This window comes from Lytechinus pictus, unplaced genomic scaffold, assembly GCF_037042905.1.
Source record: "Lytechinus pictus isolate F3 Inbred unplaced genomic scaffold, Lp3.0 scaffold_19, whole genome shotgun sequence".
Lineage (NCBI taxonomy): Eukaryota > Metazoa > Echinodermata > Echinoidea > Temnopleuroida > Toxopneustidae > Lytechinus > Lytechinus pictus.
In genome coordinates this window covers 2418296-2445876 of record NW_026974140.1, presented here as the reverse complement: position 1 = coordinate 2445876, position 27581 = coordinate 2418296, and the positions used below count along the sequence as shown (strand labels likewise).

Genomic DNA, 27581 nt, shown 5'->3' with positions numbered 1-27581 from the left:
GATTGTAACCAAGAGGGGTACAAATGAATGCAGATTTCATGTACATATTTGCGCTTAATTCAGTGTGTACACTGAGAATGGTAAAAAAATATATGCACTCTTTTTTGCCTAGGGTGCCTAATAATTCATAAAAGTTTTGTACCCTCTCCTGTTCAAGTTTTTTAATCCGGGCCAATACAATATGTATAATTCAATATATTTGGGGATTTACCAAACGGTGAAGAGATTTTAACATCACAACCACCACCACCTTCATTATCACCATCATCATCTTTGTTTATATCTTTATCATGATCAACATAATGATGGTGATCATCACCATCATGACCACCACCACCACCATCGTTGTCATCATCATCATCATTATTCCTAGGCTCATCACCACATCATCATTATTGGTCATTATATGACCTTTTTTTCTGAAACATCACATCTTAAAAGCACCCACCGGGTTCTCTCCTCAAATAATCAGTATGTTATGCAACTGATTCATACTCATTTAAGTCTTTAATTATGTCTCAGTAAAATAAAAAAATAAAATGAAATGCATCTTATTCTAAGGTAAAGTAGCAAGAATTATATAACAATCGAGACACATAATAATGCGTTGAAGTACAGTTAACATATTTTTTTTACTTTCATTCCATAAATTTAATCACTTGACTGCTGTGTTGATACTAAGCATCCTGCTATTGATATCTGAGAATTTATTTAATATCACAGTTTGTTTGTTCTTTAAAGCCGATTCCCCTTTCCCACAAAGTCTCATTCATATTTAGTCTCGTTTGTGCCGTAATCGATGGGATTTTCAATTCGGTGATTTTTTCAATTGCACTATTCCCATTCCTCTAAACAATTGTGAATATGAAATCACAATTGAATCTTTAAAAATTACACAACATTAATGATGAATTATATGTAAAGCCTTCAAATTTTACATTCTATAAAATGGCTTATGATACAAAACATATAGCACATGCAGACTTTATAGATCTGACATAAGACTAAACATGCATTTGTTGAGAATCTTTCTTTAGGACTCTTGTCTATGGGCCTCAAGATATAGTTACAGCCAGCCACTCATGCAAGAGCTAAGGTATTGTAAAATAGATAAATTCTGTGTTGATACATCAAAATGATGACTCTAAGTGCTTTACAGATATAAACCTAGTCATCAGACCTTGGCTTGCCCGCATATAATGTATGCACTTTCTCTGCTCCCTGGGAAGCATTTCAACAAGAGTTTACAAAATGCAATTGCTTGGCATACTACATAGGCTTTCACATCCTCCCCAGTAACCAATTAGCACCTGGGTGAAGAGTGGCAAAGTGTGGATTGATGCCTTGCCAATTCTATTCAACTCGGGTATATGCCTCGTTGAACAGAGCATCTTTATTTCACCTAATGCGAAATCTTGTACCATCACACTCATGCCCATGTGCTCCTTGTGTACTGGGCCACAACACTCCACAAATCGCAGTGAAATCTGTTTATCTTTCTAGGAAGAAACTAGTACAAATCTAGTAATAGCTGAAATATATCCATTTTGATGTGAGTTTGGACATATCTTTGAAATTGATAGTGTTTCCACAGCTAAAAAAGAAAATCTAAAAATGAATCCAAAATTTCCCAGGGTCAGCAGAATTCCTGTAATATGCAAATTCATTTTTAAACAAACTGTGGACAATTACACAGCAAGCCTGAAGAAGACGCAGTGATCAGAATTCAATGAATTTAAAGACTTTTTCTAGGGACAAAATCAATAATGCAAGCAATAAGCATAAGTACTTCTATATACCTCATTAATACTAAAATTGTCACAAATAAAAAATCTGTACATTCTAATTTCTGAATTTCCCTGACATTCCTGGAAGTTGATTTAACTTGCAAAGACCTAAATTTCTTTTAATTCCAAAAATACCCTTCAATGTAGAAACATCAGATTAATATCACATTCACAATCAATTACGATTATCATTTTCCAAGGTGAAAACATATTTTGTGCATAGACTTTGATCGATGGGTAAATCATAATGTATCATTGATTGATTTATCCAAAATGATTCTAGGTGGAAAATTAAAATGAAGAATACTATTCAATGGAGTTCATTTTCTTTCTTCATGAAAAAAAACCCCAAACAAATCTTTAAGTGCCAAGGACAAATCCTTGATTTCTAAAAGATATTAAACAGAAACATCAAAAGTGTGCTCTTATCTGAATTCCCTCATAATTTTTATTAAAGGTTATTGTTGCTCTTTTCCTGAGAAATTAGGTAAGACCATTATCAATGAATAAGCATACTTTGAATCCAATTTCATTTTGCATGATGTTAAAAAGGCAAACTTAAAGCAACCTAACAAAAACAAGCTTTAAATTTACATGTTTTCAAATTCATATTATTTCCAGGAGAAAGAAAATACCTTAAAATTACATATATATGGTGGCAGTCTCCTATTCAACATGCTCTTTCTCTACTGGAAATAATGAATAATTGGAGAACAGTATGTATATATTTTGAAAATTTAAAGTCAACTATTATTCACATAGTACTGTTTCATAATTGCTCATTAATCCAATTCACGATTTACTATGTCATGAATTCCCACTCATTATACTTTCTATTTGGGACATTTCCTTTGGGCATTCAGCAGTAAGGACCTCTGCAGCGCCCTCTCTGATCAAGACATCATCTTCAATCCTGATACCGATCCCTCTCAGCTCTTGAGGTATGTCATTGTTGTTTGCAGGAAGGTAGAGTCCTTACAGTCATGCAATAAAATAGGAGAAAGAGAGCAGAGATAAAGTGAGAATAATATTCATTGGTCATCATCATTTTCATCAGTCAACATTTTTCCTCTTACCAAGGGTAACTGAATCTTTCACCACGATGACACTTCCTCTTTCCCATTCTTTCTATCTTGAGCATCCTTTGGTCCAACCTAACTGATTCCCTTCTTTACCATATCTTTCCCTGTAATCTTTGGTCTTCCCTTTCCTCATATATTTCTATCAGCTACTTCCAGATCCCTTGCTCTATTCACATGTTCATCATCCTCCCTCCTCAACATCCATCTCAAAACACGTTTTTTAATCTATTTTTTGTATCTATTCTGAATTATCTTCTTCTTAGTCCAACCTTTCTTTGAGTTCACTTGCAGTAAGAATAGCTCACCCATAAATCCATTGTGTTATCTAGTTACTGATATTTTACAAGCAAAACATCATTCATAAAGAAATATAAATGTAGGATGGTTTTCTAACATTTTCGATGTTACATTTAATTTTTTAGATAATTACTTCCATTTTGTCTTTATTTTCAGATTATGTACTTGGAAAACATATGGTACGCCTCTCGTTCTGCAAAAATCTTCTTTTTTTTGGGGGGGGGGTGATGAAGTTACATATAAGTACTTTGGGTGGTAAAATCTAGACATAACAAGAATCTTATATCCCACTTCTACAGCTTAATTTTCATATTCAATATCCATGACAAACATGTTAGCAGAGACTTTAAGTATATTCAATTCATTTTCAAATTTTAATCCTAATACTTATTCAATCTACGATCTGAATTATCTTTATTACAAAAGAAAGTCAACAACAGGTGGTCAATTAAAGTTTGGTCTAGGTTACGCATGGATTAACTTTAGCAATACAACCAGAATATCAACTAATTGTTGTTACAAATGATTCTGACAAGATTTTTGCTTTTTACCTGGTTCAATCGTGATGACCATCCCTGCCTGCAGCTGGTTGCTACGGGATACCCGAGGGGTGTCATGCGTGTCCATCCCTAAGTAGTGTCCAACATGATGAGGACAGTATTTCTTGGCTGCCTACCATCAAAATCAAAATAAACAAATGCATTAACAAGGTTGATATTCTTACCGGGCGTTGCAAGAAACTAAAGTTCAATTGCATGTGTAAGTCCCAAATCAAGCGTAATAGGGTATAACAAGAAATTCAAGAAGCAAACTGAACACAATTCAACTACAAATTTGCCTGAAATCAAAAGAACTTATTCTTGATTTTCAGACGTAAACCTGATTTAAATATAAAAGTTACTTTCTTACAATGCCCCATTAGCTTTTCACAAATAGGGGCTTCTGCCTAAACCCTCTAATTACTTGCTGTGAATGTGATAATAACTCCAACCTTTTGGGAAAACATTCAACGTTACTTGCTAGAGGTTGGACCCTAAGTTCGGAAATATATCACTGAGATAACAGTGAATCTGTTAAACCAAAGCAATGGAAAACTCACCAGGCAAATAAACAAATCTCATTACCTGAACATTTTCATGAACGCAACCCATTTTTAACAAAATGGGCATTGTGACCTTTCCCACATACATGTAGAAGGGGCAGATATTATGAGGGGTTACGTTCATCTAATAAATTGAAGATATTAGTTCCCCGTTTCTTCCAACGATTCTAAACAACGTGGGTTAGGGGGATCCAAGAGGTGGGGCAAAGGGGCACTTTGAGAGAAAAGGTAAACAGTTTTGGACTGATGGCCTTGCATCTATTGTTTGTTAAATATTTGGTGGGAGAGAAATATAAGCAATATTTTGGAGTAAGAACCTTTTTCCTCAATCTTTTAGATAGTTTTTGTACTTTCTCACACTATGCTACACTGCTTGTACTGGGGAATCACCTCACCCTTATAAGCTCTGCATTATTCATTGATCTTGGCACAATGCCTAGATCCTGGAGTTTCTGGCCCAGTCCATCCAGCATACGATGATAGATCTGGTCTAGTGTCGTTCCCACCTCACACATGTTCAAACACTCCTGTTGAACATCTAGAACTGACTGGTAAACACTAGCTTGGGCATCAGAGTACCTGAGGGATCAATAGGGGATGGCTAATTATGTCGTTCTTGAATCAAAGACATTGTGAACTACACTACAGTCCGGTCTTAGAAAGAGTTATGATTGATTCAATCAACCACAACTATGGAAAGCCAGCAATGCTTACTTCTAAAATGCATGTTTGTTCAAAATATTTTCTAGATATGATGTGTAATCATGAATTCAGTGTGCTTCTCTTTGTTTACAAAGGACATTGTGCAAATATCCCACAGAGAAATTATGACAATGATGGATTTCCATATACACTACTCAAAAAAAGTTAAGGACCACTTTTTAAAACGTACATAAAGATTTTATACAAGGTGTTTTATTTCTGGAAATACCTCAGTACAACTGTCCTAAATGTCCTTAAACACGCTGTAATCAATTTCACGCATGGGTGGTTTCAGTTGTTGCACAATGTCTCTCGCATCACTGCACATCCTGAAAAGTGGGCCCCGAGGGGTATCAGCTACCGACATGAAGTGGTAAAAACAAATGTCTGGGTGTCTTTCAGGCAGTTCAGTAACGAGTGTGACCACCTCCTGCAGCAATAACGGCTTCACAGCGCTGTCTCATGGAGCTGATGAGGCGATTGATGTCTCTGACGTCCAGTGCATCCCATGCAGCCTCCAGAGCCACACCCAGCTGCTGCAGTCCAAGTGGATGGGCTTCGAGCTGCTCGAGACTCCTCCCCATCATGTCCCAGACGTGCTCTATCGGGTTTAAGTCCGGGGACCTCGCTGGCCACTCCATACGCTCAATCCCCTGGCCCTCAAGGAACTCGGTCACCACCCTAGCTCGGTGGGCACGGGCATTGTCATCCATGAAAATGATGTTTTGTCCCACATTTTCTGCAAATGGCACCACTATAGGTTCAAGGACCTCATCCCTGTACCTCACTCCTGTCATTGCTCCCCCTGGGACCACGTAGAGACGAGTACGGTTGGCGTAGGTGATGCCTCCCCACACCATGACGCTGCCTCCCCCATAACGGTCATGTTCTGCAATACAGGGGTCTGCAAATCTCTCTCCTGGTCGCCTCCAGACTCTCGAACGTCCATCATTGTGGTCAAGGGAAAATCTGCTCTCATCTGTGAACAGAACTCTACGCCATTGCTGTCTGGTCCATCTGACATGCTCCCGGGCCCAGTTGAGACGAATTCTTCTGTGAGCAGGGGTGAGTGGGACACACTGAGCTGGCCGTCTGGCATGCATATTGGCTCTGTGAAGTCGGTTACGGATTGTTTGAGTGGAAACAATCACTCCAGTTGCTGCAGCGAAGTCATTGTTGAGGCGGCGTGCACTGTGAAAGCGGTTGCGGAGGCTGAGATTCGTCAAGTAGCGATCATCTCTAGGGGTTGTCGAAACTGGTCGGCCACTGCGGGGTCTCTCGGAGTATAGCCCTGTCTCTCGGTGTCTTTGATTTGCTCTGCTAATGACACTGTGTGACACGCCCATCATTCTGGCTACTCTTCGCTGACTGAGGCCAGCTTCCAGCATCCCTAGGGCTCTGGCTACATCTGTTTCACTTAGGTGGTGTCTTGGCATTGCTGTTGTAGGCAAGTTGTTGATTGTACAGACTAAAGACGGAAAATGCTTTGGAAGACACTTGTCTTATGGCCCACTGCAATGATGCCAGAGACATCATGAAAGAACTGCATGTGTGAAATTGATGTCATTGTGTTTGATGGCATTCTGGACAGCTGTATCTTGGCATTGCTATTGTCAGCAAGTTGTTGATTGTAGAGACTAAAGACAGAAAATGCTTTGGAAGCCACTTTTGTACGGGCACATTGCAATGATGCAAGAGACATGAAAGAACTGCATGTGTGAAATTGATTTCATTGTGTTTGATGGCATCCTGGACAGCTGTATCTTGGCATTGCTGTTGTCAGCAATTTGTTGATTGTAGAGACTAAAGACAGAAAATGCATTTGAATCCACATTTGTACCACTTCACAATGGGCCCACTTTTCAGGATATGCAATAATGCGAGAGACATCATGCAACAACTGAAACCACCCATGTGTGAAATTGTTACAGGGTGTTAGAGGAGATTCAAGACAGCCATATTCGGGTATTTCTAGAAATACAACACCCGGTTTGAAAATTGTATACACACATTAAAAAGTGGTCCTTAACTTTTTTTGAGTAGTGTAGTTGAGGTTGATTGGATCATTACAACTCTTTATAAGACGGGGCCCAGAGCTCAATATTAGGTTTGTGATCAATCACTGAACAAAAGAGATCAATCAAAAGTTTTGTTGAATGTGCACTTTTGCCAAAATACCGATCAGGAATTAACCATTGACATTCTTTCATATTTGTTACCCAATCGCAAACATTTGTGTCATTGGGCCCAGGTATGGAAAGGTGAAGATTTCAGAAAGGAAAAAAAATTAATATCATGGAAAATATAATGAAAATATAACATAAGAATGAAACTATTAATCTTGGAATAGTGTTGTATACAGAATATCATGATTCCGACTGTTGTCATACCATCAATTGGTCGAAGATTTAATTCTAGTAGAGGTAACAATTTCTTTCAGCAAGATTCACATATTGTGCTGCATTCATCGAGGTTAGGAATGGGGGACCTGGTAGAAATTTAGTCTTTGAAACACAGCACATAATCAATGGCTGCATTGCTTCAGCTATGGAAATGATGCTGCATTATAGCATTAGAGCACAAAAGATTACTGATAAGGAAAGTGTTGGGTGCTATGCAAGCATAAGTACAATTATCGAACTTACTCTGCTAAAATGTAAATTAAGGTTGCTCTCAATAGAGTGGGGAATGAAATGAAGTGAAGCGGTGTGATTGTGGTGAAAAATAATATAATCCCTTTGTAAAACAATAATGCTGAGATAAATCATGATGAAATCATACCTTCCATTGACTGGCCATGTTCTAGTGATATCACTGGCATAACCATGGTACTCGCAGCCAGCATCCATCAATACCATGTCTCCATCTTCAACAATCTGATTGTTCTTCACATAATGCAATGTATTAGCCCGGTTCCCTCCTGCAACAACAGGGGGATAAGCTAGGAACTCTGCTCCATCCAGTCTCACCTCAAAGTCCATTTTTGCATACAGATGGGCTTCGTCTACGTTTGGTTTTGTGAAGCGCATCACATCAATGAAGGCCTGAGAAGCAATGCTGCAAGACTCGCACATCAGTTTGATCTCTGCAGGAGACTTGATGACACGGATAGAGTGCACAAGCTGCTGAAGTATGTTCACAGTGTGGCCCTTGTTCCTGCAAGGAGTCACCAGATTACCAACAACCTCTTTGTGCAACTGACTGTTGACATTCCTGAAGACATCATACCAAACAACAAGCTTGTCCCTGGAGGCATACTGATCTAAGTACTCGCTCAAGTCACTGATCACATTGGCGTTGTCAACTCCAATGAAACTAATTGCTCCATCAACCCCTGCTCTTGGGCCATCCCATAGTTCTCTATCAGCATCTCGCTGGGGTACGAAGAGAGTTGCCTTATGATCTGGAAGAGAACTCCCTGGAATGCTCTCCAGGACCAAGGCACTTGAAGGTTCCTGGAAACCACAAAGATACAAGAAGTCTGTATTCTGGCGGAATGGATAGGGAATCTCGTCGGTCATGAACTTGGTGTCTGTTGCTAAGATAACAGCAACATGGTTGGGGCAATCACCATACATTGATTTCTTGATGGCCGACATAAGATACTGTCTTCGACTCCTGAACTCCTGTGAGGTTATACCTGGAGTGATCTCGTCATCTCTCAACAGGTGCCTGTGGGTGTAGGAGGTAGGTTGTCCGATGTACCTCTGAGGAATACTTCTTTCCCTTGAAGCTTTTGTCCTTGCAGGAGCTGGATATACAAACAGAAAATGTATTGTTTAGCAAGTACTTGGACTGAGGAAGGAAAAAGAAATAAATTGTCACTTGGCCTTTCTCTTGACCAGGCTCATTTAAGGCCTGCTTTTGGACAGAACTTTATAGAAAGAACCCTGGCTGATACAAGTATGGGGCTGCAAATTTCATACTAGGCCACTGCTGGTATTCATAAAAGAATTGGAAAAATATGGTTTCTACTTTCTACGTGTACATCCTTGTGACAAATTTTGACAATATTTCATTAAGACATGGCAGGAAAAATCAACCAACTTGTGCTAGTAAGTTTGTATTATGAGCTTTGAAGGTTTGTATGGTGGTAACTGGTAAGACTGGATGATGAGATTTGCGGTTACACCATGTAAGTTAGTCTTGAAAAAGGACTGTTGGTTTATCTTTCTTATAGTAGCTCTTAAAAGAACTGTTCTCGATGTTTCGAGCAGATATGCTGTGCTCTTCGTCACTCCTGACAGAGCAAAGCATTTCTGCTCAAAACATCGAGAAGTTCTTTTAAGAGCTACTTTTAGATAAACCAACAGTCCCTTTCAGGACTAACTTAAATGGTGTAACTGCAAATCTCACCATCCAGTTTGTATTGTACCCTTCAATTCTTAACATATTGTCTATAGTTTTGCTGGAAAACTCATGACATGATGATTTCTTAATGGTGTCTTGAGCTTGACTGTGTAACACAGGACAGATATACTAAGGTAGGACCCCCCCCAAAAAAAAATTGCATTAATAGAGGAAATACATTGGGGTCGATCTGCAGTTCTTTGTTTCTTGGAATGATATCAGCATATCAGAGAGCTATGCACCCGTACAATACATACAAAGTGGACATCAAGGGTCTGTCACGTTGGGGAGGTACAATAGGAAACAAGATGGCGACGTAAACATCGGGCAAGTCTCTTCCGCCTTTTCACAATATTTTTTTCATTTTTTGAATTCTTGTTTAAAAATAAAACCGAGAGCGTAGAAATGTTGGAAATTAAGTTTTATCCCATGTACATGATTCAGGGCTTGTAGTACCAGTCCCCGGTACTGCAATAATCTTCAAGATTGAAGGAGGCAGTGTAGCTTGAACTAGAAGAAGGGCTAACTGTTAGATCTTTTAGAAGTAGAAATCTCGATCTCGGGGACGAAAGTTTCAGGTTTTTCAGCGGTACGTGGAGATGAATGGGAAGGAATACCTGGCTTCGTTGAGAGTAAGCATACGTTAGTAAATGATTTTACTCTCTAAAAAGACTCTAGAAGCCTCCTGGCTAAGTATACCCAGTTGTGTGTCTGGACGATCAATTTTAGAAAGTCATTTGGAAAAATTAACATTACAACTGTAATTACAAGGGAAGTTTTATCAATTTTTAGTACAAAATGTCAGGAAATATTATAGTTAACAAAATTGAAGATGATTACAACTATTGAATTTGTATTTTTAGTGTAGGAATCCAAAGACAAAAAAGAAGGCTTCAAAAATATAATAAAGTGTCCGGACACCCGACCCCCATCCTCCTGATAATAGAATAATACCGACGCCGTTATCATTGTATGGGACCAAAGGCAAAGCAACGTCTGCAGCTGCATGCTCTCTGCTGACGTTAGTCTGGATCATGTAATCCAGTTAGACCGAAAGGCAAGGCCTACCTGAAATTCCGAAATGTCGAATCCGTAGATAATGTAAACAAGTACATAGCCTTCCGGGATGCTTTAAAGGTGATAACATTTTTGCAAAATTCATTGGTTTTGCCAAGTTTCCAGTTTCGGGTAGACAGGTCAGCCCAACATCAACACAGATTCGTGTTATGCAATCAAAATAAAACGTGACGAGATCGATATCGTAGAAGGGCGGGCGAATATTTTTTCCGTACATGGAAACGCTATGGTACATGAATTATTCATAAGTTGAGCTAAAAATCTGAAGTGCGCAGGTGCATGGACTTCTAGCTTCATCAATTTGTACATGAACGAATGGACGAGCACACTCTTGTACTCTTGTACATAAATGAATGGTCTCCATCCCAATCTCCCCCTTTCTGAAGTTTCGTTTCTCTCTTGCAATCTCTCTCCCTTCCTCTCTCTTAGCACACTCTCTCTGCTTTATGAATCATGAATGAATTGACTCGCATAATGTTCTCGCACCCCCCCCCCCATCTAAATCTCTGTTCCTTACTGAACATGTCAGCCAAGTTCCCCCTCTCTCTGTCTCCCCTCTCTCCATTGATTAGGCCTATAACTTTTAGAAATGCATTGATGCCTATACCTTTGGAAATAAAAAAAATAATATTGAATTTAAATGTTGATCAGGATTCATGAAGACTTGAAATCGCAAGAGCTTCAAGCTTAGTAATTGAGTGATTTATGATTTAGTTATACTTTCCCCAACCCCCACGGCCCCACGTCACATTTCAATGTAAAATATTCCTTGCAGACACGTATAAATCGTTGTGTGTGTGTGGGGGGGTTGACCGAGGTCACTTAATATTTTTTTTTTTTACAAAATCATAGTATACTGTATAGGAGTACATTAAGGGAATGATTGTCCGAATGGTGCTGTCAGTACAGAAATATGTCTACACTCTAAAAATAGTTGGGCAAAAATTTCCATCTTTTAACCAACCCTGGGCAACATACTGTCTACACAACTATTGGTTAAAATCTGTCCAAATTGAGTAATAATTTTGTTCAGTTGGATATAATAATTGCCCAGAATATATATATTTTTATTACCCAACACAGTGGACAGTATGTTGCCCAACATTTTAAGTGTGTATGGTGAGAGAGGAAAGACAAAACATGAGCTAGACAGGAGAGACAAAATTGATACTCAGAACCTATCAGTTAACGAAACTTGATAATCTGTCTTATTTCGTCTATGCCTGTAGAAATTATGTAGTTTGTTGGACCAAAACAAGAATAAAAAACAATCAGAATTTATTCATTTATTTTTTATTCTTTTAAATATCTTTATACAGGATAACAAGCTCAAAATGACTGTTTTTCAGTATGGTCCTGTTAACATGAAATAATAATAATACATAATTTGTATAAATTATTGCAAAATATCCATTACACAAATTGAATGCTTATTAAAGATATTGCATACAAAAATTTCAGAGCTCTCCAATATATAATGCAAGTGCAAAGCGCTAGCTTAAAAAACATCCTGATGTGATAACTTGACGTTATTTAAGCGCTTTCTTGTAAAATAATTAACAGGATGGGTATCTCACTAATTAATTAATGCGAGCGCGTAGCTGAAAAAGTTTTACATTCAGCAATTTATTTTAATATTATGAACATGCATACAGGATGCGTATATCTTGCTTAAACAAATAATGAAAACTCGAATCTCTAGAAAAAGAATTTGTGCAAATCGACTGGAAAACTGGATTTTAAAGTCCCATGTTATCCTATTGAGCGCATTTATTCATCTCAATCGACAGCCACTGCGAGCAAAAAGCGCGACGAAATTTTGAATTTACATAATGACCTGAAAGATTTGTTGAGAGCTAACAGTGGCATTATGACAAAATTTCAATATTTGAAGGGTAAAAATGTTGCTTCGGAGCACTTTATAGCTTGAGTAGGATGTTTATGACAGCATTTACTTCATTTCTTTCTTCAGTTTTCAAAATTTTATGGGGGAGGGGCAATGATCTTAACTGGGGAGGGGGGCATTTGCCCCCCCCCCCCTGGTGCCGCCACTGATTGTTGTTCTACTAATAAAGTGGTTGGTTATATCCAAGAGCTATACCAAAATCCCCAAAGTTTAACAACAGGGACAGATATAGCCTGCCCTTTCTAAAGGATACACCTAGTAAGCCTACTTTGAAGAACTAAAACAAAATTAACTTTAAAACATCCCCCAAAAATCATATCGGCTTTACAGTGGGTCTATTATGATGGACCTTTTTCATGTTACGCAATATTATAATGTCCAATATATTTTTAATCATAAAAAGTCGCAAGTTCATTATCATTTTGGGGGTAACTATTTAGAAAACCTTTATTTCCTCACTCGGTCTTTGACAAAAAGTAACTTTACACTTTTCATCATTTTTAATATCGATATGGTCAGATGATGATTGCAACTTTGCAAGCCTTGCCATTTTTAAGGATTATTATATCTTCATGAATTTTATCTGGCAAATAGCTCTAAAATTTTTGTATGCAATATCTTAAGCATTCAATTTGTGTAATGGATGGTTTTGCAATAATTTATACACATTATGTATATATTGTTATTTCATGTTAACAGGACCATGCTGAAAAAAAAGTCATTTTGAGCTTGTTATCCTGTATAAAGATATTTAAAAAATAAAAATAAATGAATAAATTCTGATTGTTTTTTATTCTTATTTTGGTCCAACAAATTACATAATTTCTACAGGCATAGACGAAATAAGACAGATTATCAAGTTTCATTAACTGATAGGTTAAGAGTTAACGCCCTAGCAATTTTGTCTCTCCTGTCTAGCTCATGTTTTGTAATTCCTCTCTCACCATACACACTTAAAATGTTGGGCAACATACTGTCCACTGTGTTGGGTAATAAAATATAAATATTCTGGGCAATTATTATATCCAACTGAACACATTTATTACCCAATTTGGAAAGATTTTAACCAATAGTTGTGTGGACAGTATGTTGCCCAGGGTTGGTTAAAAGATGGAAATTTTTGCCCAACTATTTTTAGAGTGTATATATTTCTGTATACAGCACCATTCGGACAATCATTCCGTTAATGTACTCCTATACAGTATACTATGATTTTGTAAAAAAATAACTATTAAGTGACCTCGGTCAACCCCCCCCCCCCCCACACACACACACAATGATTTATATGTGTCTGCAAGGAATATTTGACATTGAAATGTGACGTGGGGGTTGGGGGAAAGTATAACTAAATCATAAATCACTCAATTACTAGCTTGAAGCTCTTGCGATTTCAAGTCTTCGTGAATCCTGATCAACATTTAAATTCAACATTATTTTTTTATTTCCAAAGGTTTAGGCATTAATGCATTTCTAAAAGTTATAAGGCCTAATCAATGGAGAGAGAGGGGGGGGGGAACTTGGCTGACATGGTGCGAGAACGTTATGCGAGTCAATTCAAGGAGATATCACTCTAACTCTCCTTGGTCAATTCATTCATGATTCATAAAGCAGAGAGAGTGTATGTGCTAAGAGAGAGGAAGGGAGAGAGATTGCAAGAGAGGGAGAGAGAGGTGAAGAAAGAAATCGAAACTTCAGAAAGCGGGGAGATTGGGATGGAGACCATTCATTTTTGTACAAGAGTGTGCTAGTCCATTCGTTCATGTACAAATTGATGAAGCTATAGAGTTATCGGCGAAGTCCATGCGCCTGCGCACTTCAGTTTTTTTAGCTCAACTTATGAATAATTCATGTACCATAGCGTTTCCATGTACGGACAAAATATTCGCGGGCGGCCGAGATCACCGATCCGCGGGGAGCACATAGAGATGTATACACATCTCTATGGGGGAGCATGACAAAGATGCCATAATTAGCGCCCTCTCCAGGTAAAGCGTAACACAACCCGAGTTGCTTGAAACTTCATTTAGTTTTGTTTGAAATTTGATTTTTATATTGAAATTTGAGGGAGTTGTTGCCAGATCCAAAACCAGTTTCATTTTGGCGAAAGGTCGGGTCCATTTTTCCCGACGCTTTGTGAAAATATCAATCAAAATATATGAATGTTTTGGTCAATTTTAAGGGATGTTTTGTGAAGAATGTAAGCCAAAAAACAAAAAAGGGTCGGGTAAACTGGATCCAAATCATCAGGAATTTAGGGGGCCCTTTTCTCGATTTTTTTTTTTTTTTTAAGATGTTTTATTGTTTTTCTCTCAAATCAAATTTCATATACAATTCAGTTTACAAATTAATAATTGTAAATAATAATTCGAACAAAATAATCTCTTAAACTCGTATACATTATCTACATCATGAAATAATATTCTAAGACACTGCATCGTACCACTACCAGATGAGTTTAACAAACAAATATCAGAGAAAAAAACTTATAAAAGTATATGCGTTGTACCTGCCCCCTCCTTACCCACCCCCTTCCCTCCGCAAACCCCCACACTTCACACCCTCAAACACTCACACACTTCATACGCCCTTGCATACGGTGACCGCGTCCCGTTTGAAACAAGAAAAACACCATAATGAACGAACATAATCTCGTGAGCTCTGTCGCCTCTATACTCTTGTAGGTGTTGTAAGGAAATGTTCCCATTTCCTTATATGGTTTGATAATTTACCCCGCGTTACTGCTAAAATTTTCTCTTCACGTTCATTTTCTAATATCTTCTCTCTAATTTCGTTGGGACTAGGTGGTCTTTTTTTTAGTCCTCACTGCTGCAAACAAAGATCATATATTTTATTAAAAGAATAATGTGATTAATTATCTGTTCCTTCCCTATATTAGCATGCTTAACACCAATGTGTATATCCACCCACCTGGCATTTTTTATTTCATACATATTGAATAAGTTACCACAATCTATCCATACGTCTCTCGTCTTTTCACATGAAAAAAACAGATGCTCGTAAGTTTCTTCAGTATTCCCACAAAATGAACATTCACTATCTGAGAAAATTTTGAATAAATGTAAATATTTCTTCGTGTATATTGAATGGTTGGGTTTTGCGATTGCCCAACCAAACGCGATAACCCGATATTACGATGTGATGGTACAAGCCGATATTACGTTTGCTGTCTATAAGACTTTCATAGTCATTCTATTCACACAAAATTATTTGCGATTTTGAAAAGCGAGATATTTTGGGTCCCGTTTCATTATGCACACTTTCTATAACATGTTCATTATCAGCCAATCAAACCGAATGATTTTAGTATAATTCTATAGTAAGTGTTATTGTGAATTCTTATCATGAAATAACAAGTTTTATTAAATGGGCTCCATGCAGATATTTCCCTAGGGTGACTTCTGAAAAAATACAATGTAAAAACTATATACTCTAACATAAACGTAGTTTATTGACCATGATGTACATTGAATATACGATTTCGTGATGTTGATCCTTATCCAAGTTTCACTTAAACAATATTAAAAACAAACACAACCACAATTTCTGTTGAAAATACAATACACCAAACAAAACCATACCAATATAAACCATCATTTATACCACTATATAGGTTATGATTCTAGGTCCCTATCATACTTCATCCTTATCAAAATGCTCGCAAATGAAAAAAATACTTTTTTTCTCGTTTGTGTTTGGGAGAGTGTGTGTGTGTGTAAGAGTGTGCGTCTTGTATGCGTGTAATGACGATAAAACTGTTTTACTTGCGAAATTTGCCCATGATGTCGTATAGAGTTTATAGGGTCTGGGAACAAACTACGTAGAAATCTTACGTGTTGAGGGGTCTGTGAATTATCAAAAAAGAATTGCATAATTCGCATATACGCTTGTCTGATTATTTTGGGAAGAGTACTGTTTGTGCCAATTAATTATTGCGGAATTAAAGGTAGAGCTCGAATGCACTTACTCTGATTGTGTGCATTGCAGAAGAATTCTGTGAAAAGAATTCTTGGAAATTTGGCAAGACGAAGCGGACGACCAAGCACGGTGGCATCCTGATTTCCAATTCGGGTGACATTCTGCACCTTTATAGGTGCTATTTGGGGAAGAGTTACATTATGTACCCCACTCAAATTAAAAAATGAAATTATGGAGAAGGTTCAAAATAATATATCTATCCCTAATATAGCACACACAGTTGAGGCCAGAAGTTTACATACACCCAGGAAATTCAAAGAAAAGTTGGCACTAGCCAAACATCTTAAAATTTACTTTATCTTATAAAATATTTGTGCTATCATGACGAATTTGATATCAAACAAATGATTATGTCATGCCCCTTCATCACATTGCTTTGTCATCAGGAGCTGAAAAATATTTAGGTGTCATTTTCCCCCCAAAATCTTCATATTTTAGACAAATTAAAACTAAAAACTTGACCAAAAAAAATTCATATTTGTGCGAGTTACTTCTCAACAAAAACATTACAGATTACACTTTTTTTGTTCATTGGTGACATATCATGAGGTGCAAAGTTGCACCTTTCCAAAAGGTACAAAGTTACACCCTAAAGGTGCGCCCAGTGTGACATCCGGTCTGCACCTTTAGAGGTGCAAAGTTGAACCTATTTTTCTTAGTGTGCACGTGTTCACTTCAAGGCCGTGACCCACGGTACGCCACTGATTAGAGTAACTGATATCCACCTTGTTCATGAGCACCTTTCTTCGATGTGTACAATACTAGATCTTGCGTGGGCGGGGCAATGAACCCCGTATCCACTCCCCTCCCTTGGTGAGAAACTACCAACCCCTATAGTCTTCATCTCCTTATAATGACAAAATGGTAGTAATTAATCGATGCATCATTATCTATAAATCTGTCGGAAATGCGCTTAGTGATAATGGTGGTTTCTCCAAGCCTTCCTGTTCAATCAACTCAATATATTTTTTCAAAGATTCCTCTACGAATCTCCTGTCTTCCTCGAAAAACGGATCTAATGTCTTATTTGACTTTGGTCTGTGAAACTGTCCCTCTGAATTTCTCACTGTACATGTAAGTCTTTCTTCATCGATCATTACACCAAGATAATTCAATACTCGTCGCAGTTCATCCTTAAGGTGTAGTTGGAGTTGTTCATAGTACACGATTAACATAGACTTGCAGGTGTGGCCCAAATGGTTGCATTCTGAGATGTATTTTTCGTAGAGCTTAAACCATGTTTGAGATTGCTTCTTAACATACCTCCTCCAATCTGAAATAAGAAAACGAAGAAGAAGAAGTGGATTAATAATTTGGTAAAACATTTGATAAGCTCTACATAATATTGACCTTCCTGGATGCAGGAGCAGTTTTACGGGAGGCTTTGGGGACTGCAAGCCCCCCCCCCCAAAAAAAAAGAAAGCTCCCCAAATTTTCGACCACAAACGAAAAAAAAAAGTATTATTATGTAGGTACTATATTCAATAATGAAGTATTCCCTTCATGTTATCAAGTGCTCTAAATATTAAAAGTATACTATTCAAATTTGAAAATTTTCTCGGTCGGTCGGTCACTACACGCTGAGATGGTACGACATTTGCTTCATTTTCTAATTTTCCTATTCTCTCATTATTGAAAAAAAAGACCTGCAAAACCATTATAAACAAGGACTTTCGATTTGGGGCTCTACTTTTCATTGTCCCTCATACAAACATGGTTTCAAACATATTGTGTCTAGTGCGCCAACCGCAAATTTTAAAAATGTGTCAAATTAAAGGGGAATCCTACCTTGGTAATAGCATTTTGCATGAGAGAGGAGAAGAGTAAAAGTAGAACAGAATGATGATAATAGAAAGAAATCGGACAAGCAACAATAAAGTTATAGCTGTCTTAAAATTTAAATATATGTAAATTTTAAATTGGCAACCATAGTAAATATCATGACATAAAGGAAAAACTTTCCCATAAGCCATGTAGGCCCTACTTAATTATCAGGGATTTGTGGTTTCCCACGGGGCAGTAATCATAATATGACACGGGTATACTAGCATGTTGTTTTATTTCTTCATCACATTATGGTTTCTCTCCTATGATCGAAATAACAATGATATCGGAACTTTGGAAGCATGGACCGGTATATTAATTATGGTCACATTCTACTGCACTACAATTAACATGCAGCAGTTGTAATACCCACAGGTTAATATTATTGATGACTGTATAGTTACTGTCAAAGTAATGATCGTAGTAAGATGAATTTACCTTCTGTCCTGAAAATGTTGTCCTCGGCATGTCCAGTCTTTCCCGCTTTCTGTCTATTAAATTCGGCCACCATAGCTCTGTATGGATTACGTACAAGTAAAATAGCACTGTCCATTCTCGGATGGAAAGTGTGTGTCTTGATGGTCAGAGTTCTACCGGCGAAGTGTGGTACCCTTTCACCTTTAAAACCTGTCAAAGAAAATATCGTAGAAAAATATGTACCAAATTAAAATGATAATAATGGTGGTGCATGATGATGATGATAGTGGTGATGATGATAGTGGTGATGATAATGGTGGTGATGACGACAGGGCCGTAGCCAGAAGCATTTTGTTGGGGGGGTGTACCAGCTAAATTTGCCAACTAAATTTGGCGTGACAGCGCCAACGTGAGTACAGGGGGAGTCTGATGGGGGATGTGCCCCCCCCCTCAATAATCACATGCTAAAAGATTTTGAATTTTTAGAATTGAATTGGTGGCATTTGGTGAATACTTTAAGGTAAATTATACAAAGATATACAAAGATATTTGCACTTTAAAAATAAAGGCTAGTGTGCCGTAGTTGCTAACTTGCAGTATAATGATATACCCTATGCATTAATAATATAAAAATCAAAGATTTGTTAATTTTTAATTGACCTTCTGTGCAAGATGTCTCAACTAAAATTTCAAGAGTGCTACTGCTAACAGTGACGTACCGTGGGTCACGGCATTGGGGGGGGGGCACCAGCAAAAATTTAGAGTCATTAAGTGGGCGCGCGAAGCGCGCTCAATTGCCAGGTATACTGACCTGATAGACGGAGACGTTTTAAGGACTGTGGCATTAAACGGATATGTATCTTAGTGATCAAATAATGCGAGCGCGAAGCGCGAGCTGAAAATGTTTGATATTCAGTCCTAAAAAGGGACATTATAAGCAAATTTTTGTAATCATGATACGTACCTGTCTTACAAAACAAACAATGTGAGCGCGAAGCGCGAGTTGAAAATTTTTGTATAACTTAACCCTAAAAAGGGACATTTTCAGGACTATCTTTTGGAATTCATGAAGTGCGTACGTATCTCATCATAGTCATCTAATGCGAGCGCCAAGCGCTTGCTGATTTTGTTAGTATTACACTGGCACATGAAGCACTTTTTGTGGTCATTGTAATCATGAACATGATACGTATTTCACTAATGAAATATTGCGGGCGAGAAGCGCGAGCTGACAATTTTTGAAATTCAGACTTGAAGAGGGGCATTCTATGGCTTGTTTGTAGGAATTTACTATTTCACTAATTAAGTGATGCGAGTGCGAAGCGCGAGCTGAAAATTTGTTATAATTAGATCAGAAAAAGGAACATTTTAAGGACTGTCTTTAGGAATTCGTGCACTGCAAAAACGCCGGTGTTGATTTAACACCAGCCCGGTATCTATATCGGTCCACACCAATGCGAACGTAAGCACTGACTGGAAATGTTTTATTAAGGCCTTAAAAGGGGGCAATCACTTTAAGTATATAGTCATGAAAAAAGCATATGTCACCACATAAAACAATGATAACTTGAAGTGCGAGGAGATAGTTTTTTGCATAATCTTTATGGACTTAAAATACAACAGGACTATATGTCTCATTAGTCAGACAATGCGAGCACCAGGAATGATGCAACCCCAACCTGCCCCCATCCCCATCCTAAGCACATTCTGACACCATAAATAAAAAAAAAAAAGTTTAGTAAAAATAACTTAGAACATTTTTGTGTTTTTTGCCAACTGCAAACTTGTAGACAAGTCTACAAGTTGTAGACTTGTCTTCATGAATTTGCCAACTGCAGAGTTACCATTTTTTTTAAGTCTTGTGTTTTTCTTTCTTTCTTTCTTTCTTTCTTTCTTTCTTTCTTTCTTTCTTTCTTTCTTTCTTTCTTTCTTTCTTTCTTTCTTTCTTTCTTTCTTTCTTTCTTTCTTTCTTTCTCTCCCCCCTCTCTCTCTCTCTTTCTTTCTTTCTTTTTCTCCCCTATCCTCCATTTTGCCAACTGGTACATGATTTTGCCGACTGCCACGAATGTTGGGGGGGTGTCGCACCCCCCCATACCCCCCCTCTAGCTACGGCCCTGGATGACGATGATGATGGTGGTGGTGATAATCGTGATGATGATGGTGATGGTAGTGATGATTGTCAGAGTTCTGATATTGGTAGTCACATCGTTTTTTCCTATAATGGCCATCTCGGTGTCCATACATAATTCTGAATATAAGAGTTATTAAAGATGAATAAACTAAAACTCGTAAAAATTCAAAATGACACTCAAAATCCAAGTTCGACGCCATTTATTGTTTTATTGCTTCTTTTTTTTTGCATCAAGGCTCATAAAATTGTGTCCTTTGGAACCAATGGTTACATGATCTAATTTGGTGTCTTATCTGGCGTAAAATGTAGTAGTAAATAATAACAAAGAAACAGGCATGATTAAAGGATCTAAGTACATGATTGAAAATTATCTTGCTTTATTAAGGGAGCAAGAAAACCTCTGGCAGTCATGCCTGCATTATGTATTTCAAAAGCAGTATACTCACCACATAACAGTATAGAACTAAAGAAATAAAACTTAGAGTAGGGGTTGGATGACCCTACCCGGAGTTTTATATCTTTCATTCTTACTAATAATTCGGCTGATTTTAGCCAAATTTTGCCGGTCGAACACATATTCACAAACACATTAACTGTGATGTTGAAAATGTACGTAGATTACTTAAGAATATTGATTCTACGAAGTCTGTTGGTCCAGACGGATTAGCCCAATGTATTCTTAAAGAAGGTGCCGTTGAACTCGCACCATCGCTTTGTGATCTTTTCAATAGATCTCTTTCAACTGGAGATTTGCCTTTAGATTGGCTCTGTGCTAATGTGTGTCCCATTTCTAAAAGGGGCAATAAAGAAGACCCCAGTAATTATCGACCCATATCCTTGACTTCGCACGTTTGTAAACTGTTAGAAAGAATTGTTTGTAAACAACTTGTTCGTCATTTAAATGATAACAATATCTTACATGACAATCAGCATGGGTTTCGTGAAAAGCGATCATGCGAGACTCAATTGATTGAGGTCATTCAAGACTGGAGTAAATGTATGGACTCGGGTTGCAATGTTCACATAGCGTTTTTAGACTTCGCTAAAGCTTTTGATAGCGTGTCACACGCACATTTAGAGTTCAAGCTCAAACGCTGTGGTATTAAGGGCTCAAATTTGAAATGGATAATGAATTTTTTGAAATTGCGAACACAACGCGTGGTATTAAATGGAGAATATTCAAAATGGATTGACGTGAAATCAGGTGTGCCTCAAGGGACAATCCTTGGCCCCATACTTTTTCTATGTTTTATAAGTGACATATCCAATGGAATTGTTTCTGAAATGAAACTCTATGCTGATGATTGTATCTTATATAGACCAGTAAATTCTATACAAGATTGTGTGATTCTGCAAAATGATCTCGACACGTTAAAGAAATGGTCAAATAAATGGTTTCTTGATTTTAATGTGTCAAAATGTAAAATAATGAAAATGTCCAGAAAAGTTTCAAAAATAGACTATGCATATAAAATGGATGGAAACGACTTAACCATAACTAAGTCTGAAAGGTATTTAGGCATTCTAATTAATGACACACTAAATTGGAAAGATCATTGTGAAGAAACATATACTAAATGCAATAAAATTATAGGTATTGTGAAAAGGAACTTTATGAACTGTCAAAGATCAGTTTTTAAGACCCTTTACGAGTCACTCATTCGACCATGCTTAGAATATTGCTGTATAGCATGGGACCCGTATCGGGCAACCCATATAAAATTGCTCGAGCGTATACAGAATAGATACGTAAGAATGATGTGCCGGGATTGGCAAACAAGTTACAACGTACTTTTACAGAATTTCAATATGCCAACTTTGGAAGCAAGACGAAAGTACCATAGACTTGTTATGTTTTATAAGCTTACTAATAATTTAGTTCATGTCAATGTAATGATTAAAATAGCCCACAGGATAGGTAGGAACGATCATGACAAGAAGGTAACCACGCCCTTTGCAAAAACAGACTACTTCCAAAACTCTTTTTGTGTTAGAACCTCCAAAGATTGGAACATGCTCCCTAATGATGTAGTAAATAGCACATCTATCTCGACTTTTAAAAACTTACTCAAGGCTCACCTTCTTACATAATTTCTATATTACTAAATAATTTCACTTTTCTTTTCCATAATAATGCCAGCTAATTTATTATCATTCTTGTCATATTATGTATAATTTTGAATCACACCACAACTCATAAATATTTTTCATCAATTTAATTTATTATATTTTGTTATATTATGTTATCTTATCCATGTTTTATCTTTTTGTTCTTATATCACATTTTAAATCTTTTTAAACGTTACATAAATCTATAAATGTTTTTTATGTCCTTTTCTATGGTTATTTACATTGTTTTATTTTTCCGATTGTTTAACTTATGTTTTTATCTTGATGCTATTTTATACTATTGGGATCCAAACTTGTACGGGTTTTTCAAACCTTTTTTTGTATCCCTTGACATGTTTTACTTACAAGTATGTTTTACTTGTCTAAATAAATACAAATACAAAATTAAAAATACAAATACATATTGACCACTTCCTCTTAAAGCATATAATTTATATGGATTGAATTAGAGTTCGGGTCAGGATGGTCAAATTTTGTTAAAGGCTGGTCAATGGTTTGTAGTAGGGAGACTAGGGTCCATGGTTAAAGAATGAAGTATGACCATGATACCTCCCAATGCATGGGGATAAGGAAATGTAAAGAGGTGGAAGAGGGGAAGAGGTAAAAAGAGAAAGAATAACCTTAGCAGGAAAAAAAAAAACGATTTTGGAAGAGAATGAGAGAGGGGGAGAGAGAGGGGGGGAGAGAGAGAGAGAAAAGGGGGGGGGGGGTACATTATATACCTGCTCCGACGAGTATATAGCTTGGTTTGCTGTTCCCAGAGGCGTAGCCGGTTGATGTCTCGATAAGATGTCTCATCCATGTGTTACCCGAACCTGGATAACTTGCTAGAGCTGTCAGTGGGAATGTTCCATTCGGCATCAGTTTGGTATCATTACATGAAACAAGGCCTGTATATTGCCGTTGAAGAAGAAAAGCATTTTTTTTTTCAATTCAATTCATTTATTTCCAATTAAAAACTGCAATATAAAAATTTATGAAAATACACAATTATTTAGCAAATGTAAACCATATTCATGTACATGTATTACAAAAGTCTTCCACATAAGATATAAGAAGGACGTTCCACAGTTAAAGTGAAGTCCATGTCATTTTCACCAAATTTTGCAGAGAGTTACTTTGGTATCTATGCATTATAAAAATGCAAAAAAATAATATAGGTTCATGAGCTTATTTTTTTTCTACGGGTCTTCAAAGTCGCCGTATTTGAATGATATGCAATCTTGCGCAATCAAGATAATTATGCCTCTCTTAGACCGGGTGTCTGGAAAACGAAGACCGAAGACCGAAGACCGGGGACTCGTATCACACTCGTGTGAAAGCGTTTGTAGTTCACGCCCGAAGTGTGTACAAAGCAGTGCAAAGTGTGTACAAAACACGTGCGTGGGTTAGAATGGACTTTGGACCTTGCCCCGACACATGTTCTCCCATTGACAATGCACGGGTCCCCGGTCTTCGATCTTCGTTTTCCAAACCCGTTGTTGGGTGTCTGGAAAACGAAGACCGAAGACCGGGGATCGCATTCGTTTAGCTAAGATACCACTTATAAATGTCATTATGAAGGCCTCTATTATTCAGCTCAAATTCAAGAATATTCTGATCTAGAATACATTAATGCCATTAATTGGCTGATAATGAAGTCATGTTAATTGCTTGTGTCAAATTAAAGGTTAACTCTAGACCAGTAATTTCAGACCAGTTTAATTCTTAACTGGTCCTGTAAAGTGAACTCGACCAGTTAGACCGGTATGCCGTTTTTCCATTTTCCAGAATTACATTCTGTGAACTGGTTTTTCCTTCTTAATTGGCTGACATTAATTTGCAATTTTACTACCATTGACATAACGCATGTCCCCGGTCTTCGGTCTTCGTTTTCCAAACCTGTTGTTGGGTGCCTGGAAAACGAAGACCGAAGACCGGGGATCGCGTCAATTCGTCTAGCTAAGATAGGCCTATAATATTCAGCACCAGTTCAAGAGTATTCTGATCTTGGATACGTCATCAGCTATGATTGGCTGCGGATAAGTTATGGTTATTTGTGTGAATATCGTTATCAGCTAGGGCATGCATGTATTAAGGATAACGTACATATTTCACCCACGGAATTCAGCCATTGCAATTCTGAAAACTGTCATAAAACTGAAAACTTGCATACAATACACCTCATACTGCGCAATCACGTACAAGCAGACTCAACTCAACTGGCGTTTGCAACTATTTTATACTACCATTGACATTACGCATGTCCCCGGTCTTCGGTCTTCGTTATATGGAAAACTAGCGGACAGAAGGTCCTCGCTGCACGCGCGCACCCTTATAACACGCAGAATTCCCTTGCATCATACCCTTTTTTCTCAAACAAATGTGTATCAAGGACAAGCGTTGATTCATATAGAATTTCCGCCCCCCTGAAATGAATGTTAACAACTTCTTCTATCAGATGATTATAATTTTTTTGTAATTCAATTGGTGGGAAATATGGCACTTTATTACATTAAAATCACTCAAAACCATCCATAGTCAGGAATATGTATTGGGATAATGGGTTTGGGGGGCATTTTTATAGTACCCGGTTGGATTATATCCGTCGTCACATCGGCGGGTGATGGTATCAAGAATTTCCGCCCAGATAATAATAAAGGGCACATTGTAAGGCAAATACTCATGAAAGAACCATGGAGATTGGTTAATAAGGAAATAGTGCACTTTTATCATCAAATCAGAGGAGATTTTCTTTGTGATAGTGATATCCGAAGAGCAAACCTACACTCGTGACGGGTCCATTATGTATACGAGGGGTGCATCCTAGCTTACCACTGCATAGGTGAGTCTGAAAATAAAGTTTTGCTTAATCCTTTCACTTCATAATGATGTTTTAAACGTTCAAACAACGATAATTTATGAAATTGACACAAAATATTGCGAATCAACGCTGAAACATTATTTTTGTATACATTTTATCCCTCTGTAATGCTATCTCCCCCATAAAGCCACAATGGAACATTCTACACCACTAGTCATACGATGATCGCGAGGTCTGCAAACGTCGTCTGCTATGTTTTTACATGTCCGGTACACTGTATGCAAGTTTTCGATATGCAAACCTGTTGTTGGGTGTCTGGAAAACGAAGACCGAAGACCAGGGATTGCGTATTCGTCTAGCTAAGATAGGCCTATAATATTCAGCACCATGAATATTCTGATCTTGGATACGTCATCATGATTGGCTGCGGATAAGTTATGGTTATTTGTGTGAATATCGTTATCAGCTAGGGCATGATATTAAGGATAACGTACATATTTCACCCACAGAATTCAGCCATTGCAATTCTGAAAACTGTCATAAAACTGAAAACTTGCATACAATACACCCAATACTGCGCAATCACGTACAAGCAGACTCAACTCAACTGGCGTTTGCAACTATTTTACTACCATTGACATTACGCATGTCCCCGGTCTTCGGTCTTCGTTTTCCAAACCTGTTGTTGGGTGTCTGGAAAACGAAGACCGAAGACCGGGGACATGCGTAATGTCAATGGTAGTAAAATAGTTGCAAACGCCAGTTGAGTTGAGTCTGCTTGTACGTGATTGCGCAGTATGGGGTGTATTGTATGCAAGTTTTCAGTTTTATGACAGTTTTCAGAATTGCAATGGCTGAATTCCGTGGGTGAAATATGTACATTATAATTGTTATCTATCCTTATTAATCATGCCCTAGCTGATAACGATATTCACACAAATAACCATAACTTATCCGCAGCCAATCATAGCTGATGACGTATCCAAGATCAGAATATCATTGTACTGGTGCTGAATATTATAGGCCTATCTTAGCTAGACGAATACGCAATCCCCGGTCTTCTGTCTTCGTTTTCCAGACACCCAACAACAGGTTTGGAAAACGAAGACCGAAGACCGGGGACATGCGTAATGTCAATGGTAGTATAAAATAGTTGTAAACGCCAGTTGAGTTGAGTCTGCTTGTACGTGATTGCCCAGTATGAGTACGTGTATTGTATGCAAGCTTTCAGTTTTATGACAGTTTTCAGAATTGCAATGGCTGAATTCTGTGGGTGAAATATGTACGTTATCCTTAATATCATGCCCTAGCTGATAACGATATTCACACAAATAACCATAACTTTTCGGCAGCCAATCATAGCTGATGACGTATCCAAGATCAGAATATTCTTGAACTGGTGCTGAATATTATAGGCCTATCTTAGCTAGACGAATACGCAATCCCTGGTCTTCGGTCTTCGTTTTCCAGACACCCAACAACAGGTTTGGAAAACGAAGACCGAAGACCGGGGACATGCGTAATGTCAATGGTAGTAAAATTGTTGCAAACGCCAGTTGAGTTGAGTCTGCTTAATTGTACGTGATTGCGCAGTATGGGGTGTATTGTATGCAAGTTTTCAGTTTTATGACAGTTTTCAGAATTGCAATGGCTGAATTCTGTGGGTGAAATATGTACATTATAATTGTTATCTATCCTTATATTAATCATGCCCTAGCTGATAACGATATTCACACAAATAACCATAACTTATCCGCAGCCAATCATAGCTGATGACGTATCCAAGATCAGAATATCATTGTACTGGTGCTGAATATTATAGGCCTATCTTAGCTAGACGAATACGCAATCCCCGGTCTTCGGTCTTCGTTTTCCAGACACCCAACAACAGGTTTGGAAAACGAAGACCGAAGACCGGGGACATGCGTAATGTCAATGGTAGTAAAATAGTTGCAAACGCCAGTTGAGTTGAGTCTG

At 37.7% G+C, this 27581-nt stretch overlaps 2 protein-coding genes across 2 annotated transcripts; both read right to left on the bottom strand.

Moving 5' to 3' along the window:
• Positions 1 to 488: 488 nt before the first annotated feature.
• On the bottom strand, positions 489 to 10631 carry LOC129261038 (xaa-Pro aminopeptidase 3-like). Its single transcript, XM_054899079.2, has 5 exons — positions 10389 to 10631; positions 7752 to 8721; positions 4664 to 4847; positions 3718 to 3838; positions 489 to 2761 (listed from the first exon to the last, which is right to left on the bottom strand). Exons 1-5 carry the CDS (start codon positions 10612 to 10614, stop codon positions 2595 to 2597), a joined length of 1668 nt encoding a protein of 555 aa, XP_054755054.2. The 5' UTR covers positions 10615 to 10631; the 3' UTR covers positions 489 to 2594.
• Positions 10632 to 15749: 5118 nt separating this feature from the next.
• LOC129260040 (sialate:O-sulfotransferase 1-like) lies at positions 15750 to 23688 on the bottom strand. Its single transcript, XM_064114378.1, has 3 exons — positions 23524 to 23688; positions 18562 to 18750; positions 15750 to 17572 (listed from the first exon to the last, which is right to left on the bottom strand). The coding sequence occupies exons 1-3, from the start codon at positions 23660 to 23662 to the stop codon at positions 17190 to 17192; spliced, it is 711 nt and encodes a 236-aa protein (XP_063970448.1). The 5' UTR covers positions 23663 to 23688; the 3' UTR covers positions 15750 to 17189.
• Between the last annotated feature and the right edge of the window lie 3893 nt (positions 23689 to 27581).

Coding starts and splice junctions, on each gene's coding strand:
- LOC129261038 (XM_054899079.2), bottom strand. CDS start 10,614: ATGTACGGAAAAAATATTCGCCCGCCCTTCTACGATATCGATCTCGTC. Junction 8,722..10,388: donor TCGACATTTCGGAATTTCAG/GTAGGCCTTGCC, acceptor TTGTATATCCAG/CTCCTGCAAGGACAAAAGCT. Junction 4,848..7,751: donor ACATGGCCAGTCAATGGAAG/GTATGATTTCAT, acceptor TTGATCCCTCAG/GTACTCTGATGCCCAAGCTA.
- LOC129260040 (XM_064114378.1), bottom strand. CDS start 23,662: ATGCCGAATGGAACATTCCCACTGACAGCTCTAGCAAGTTATCCAGGT. Junction 18,751..23,523: donor CTATATACTCGTCGGAGCAG/GTATATAATGTA, acceptor TTTCTTTGACAG/GTTTTAAAGGTGAAAGGGTA. Junction 17,573..18,561: donor CAACATTTTCAGGACAGAAG/GTAAATTCATCT, acceptor TTCTTATTTCAG/ATTGGAGGAGGTATGTTAAG.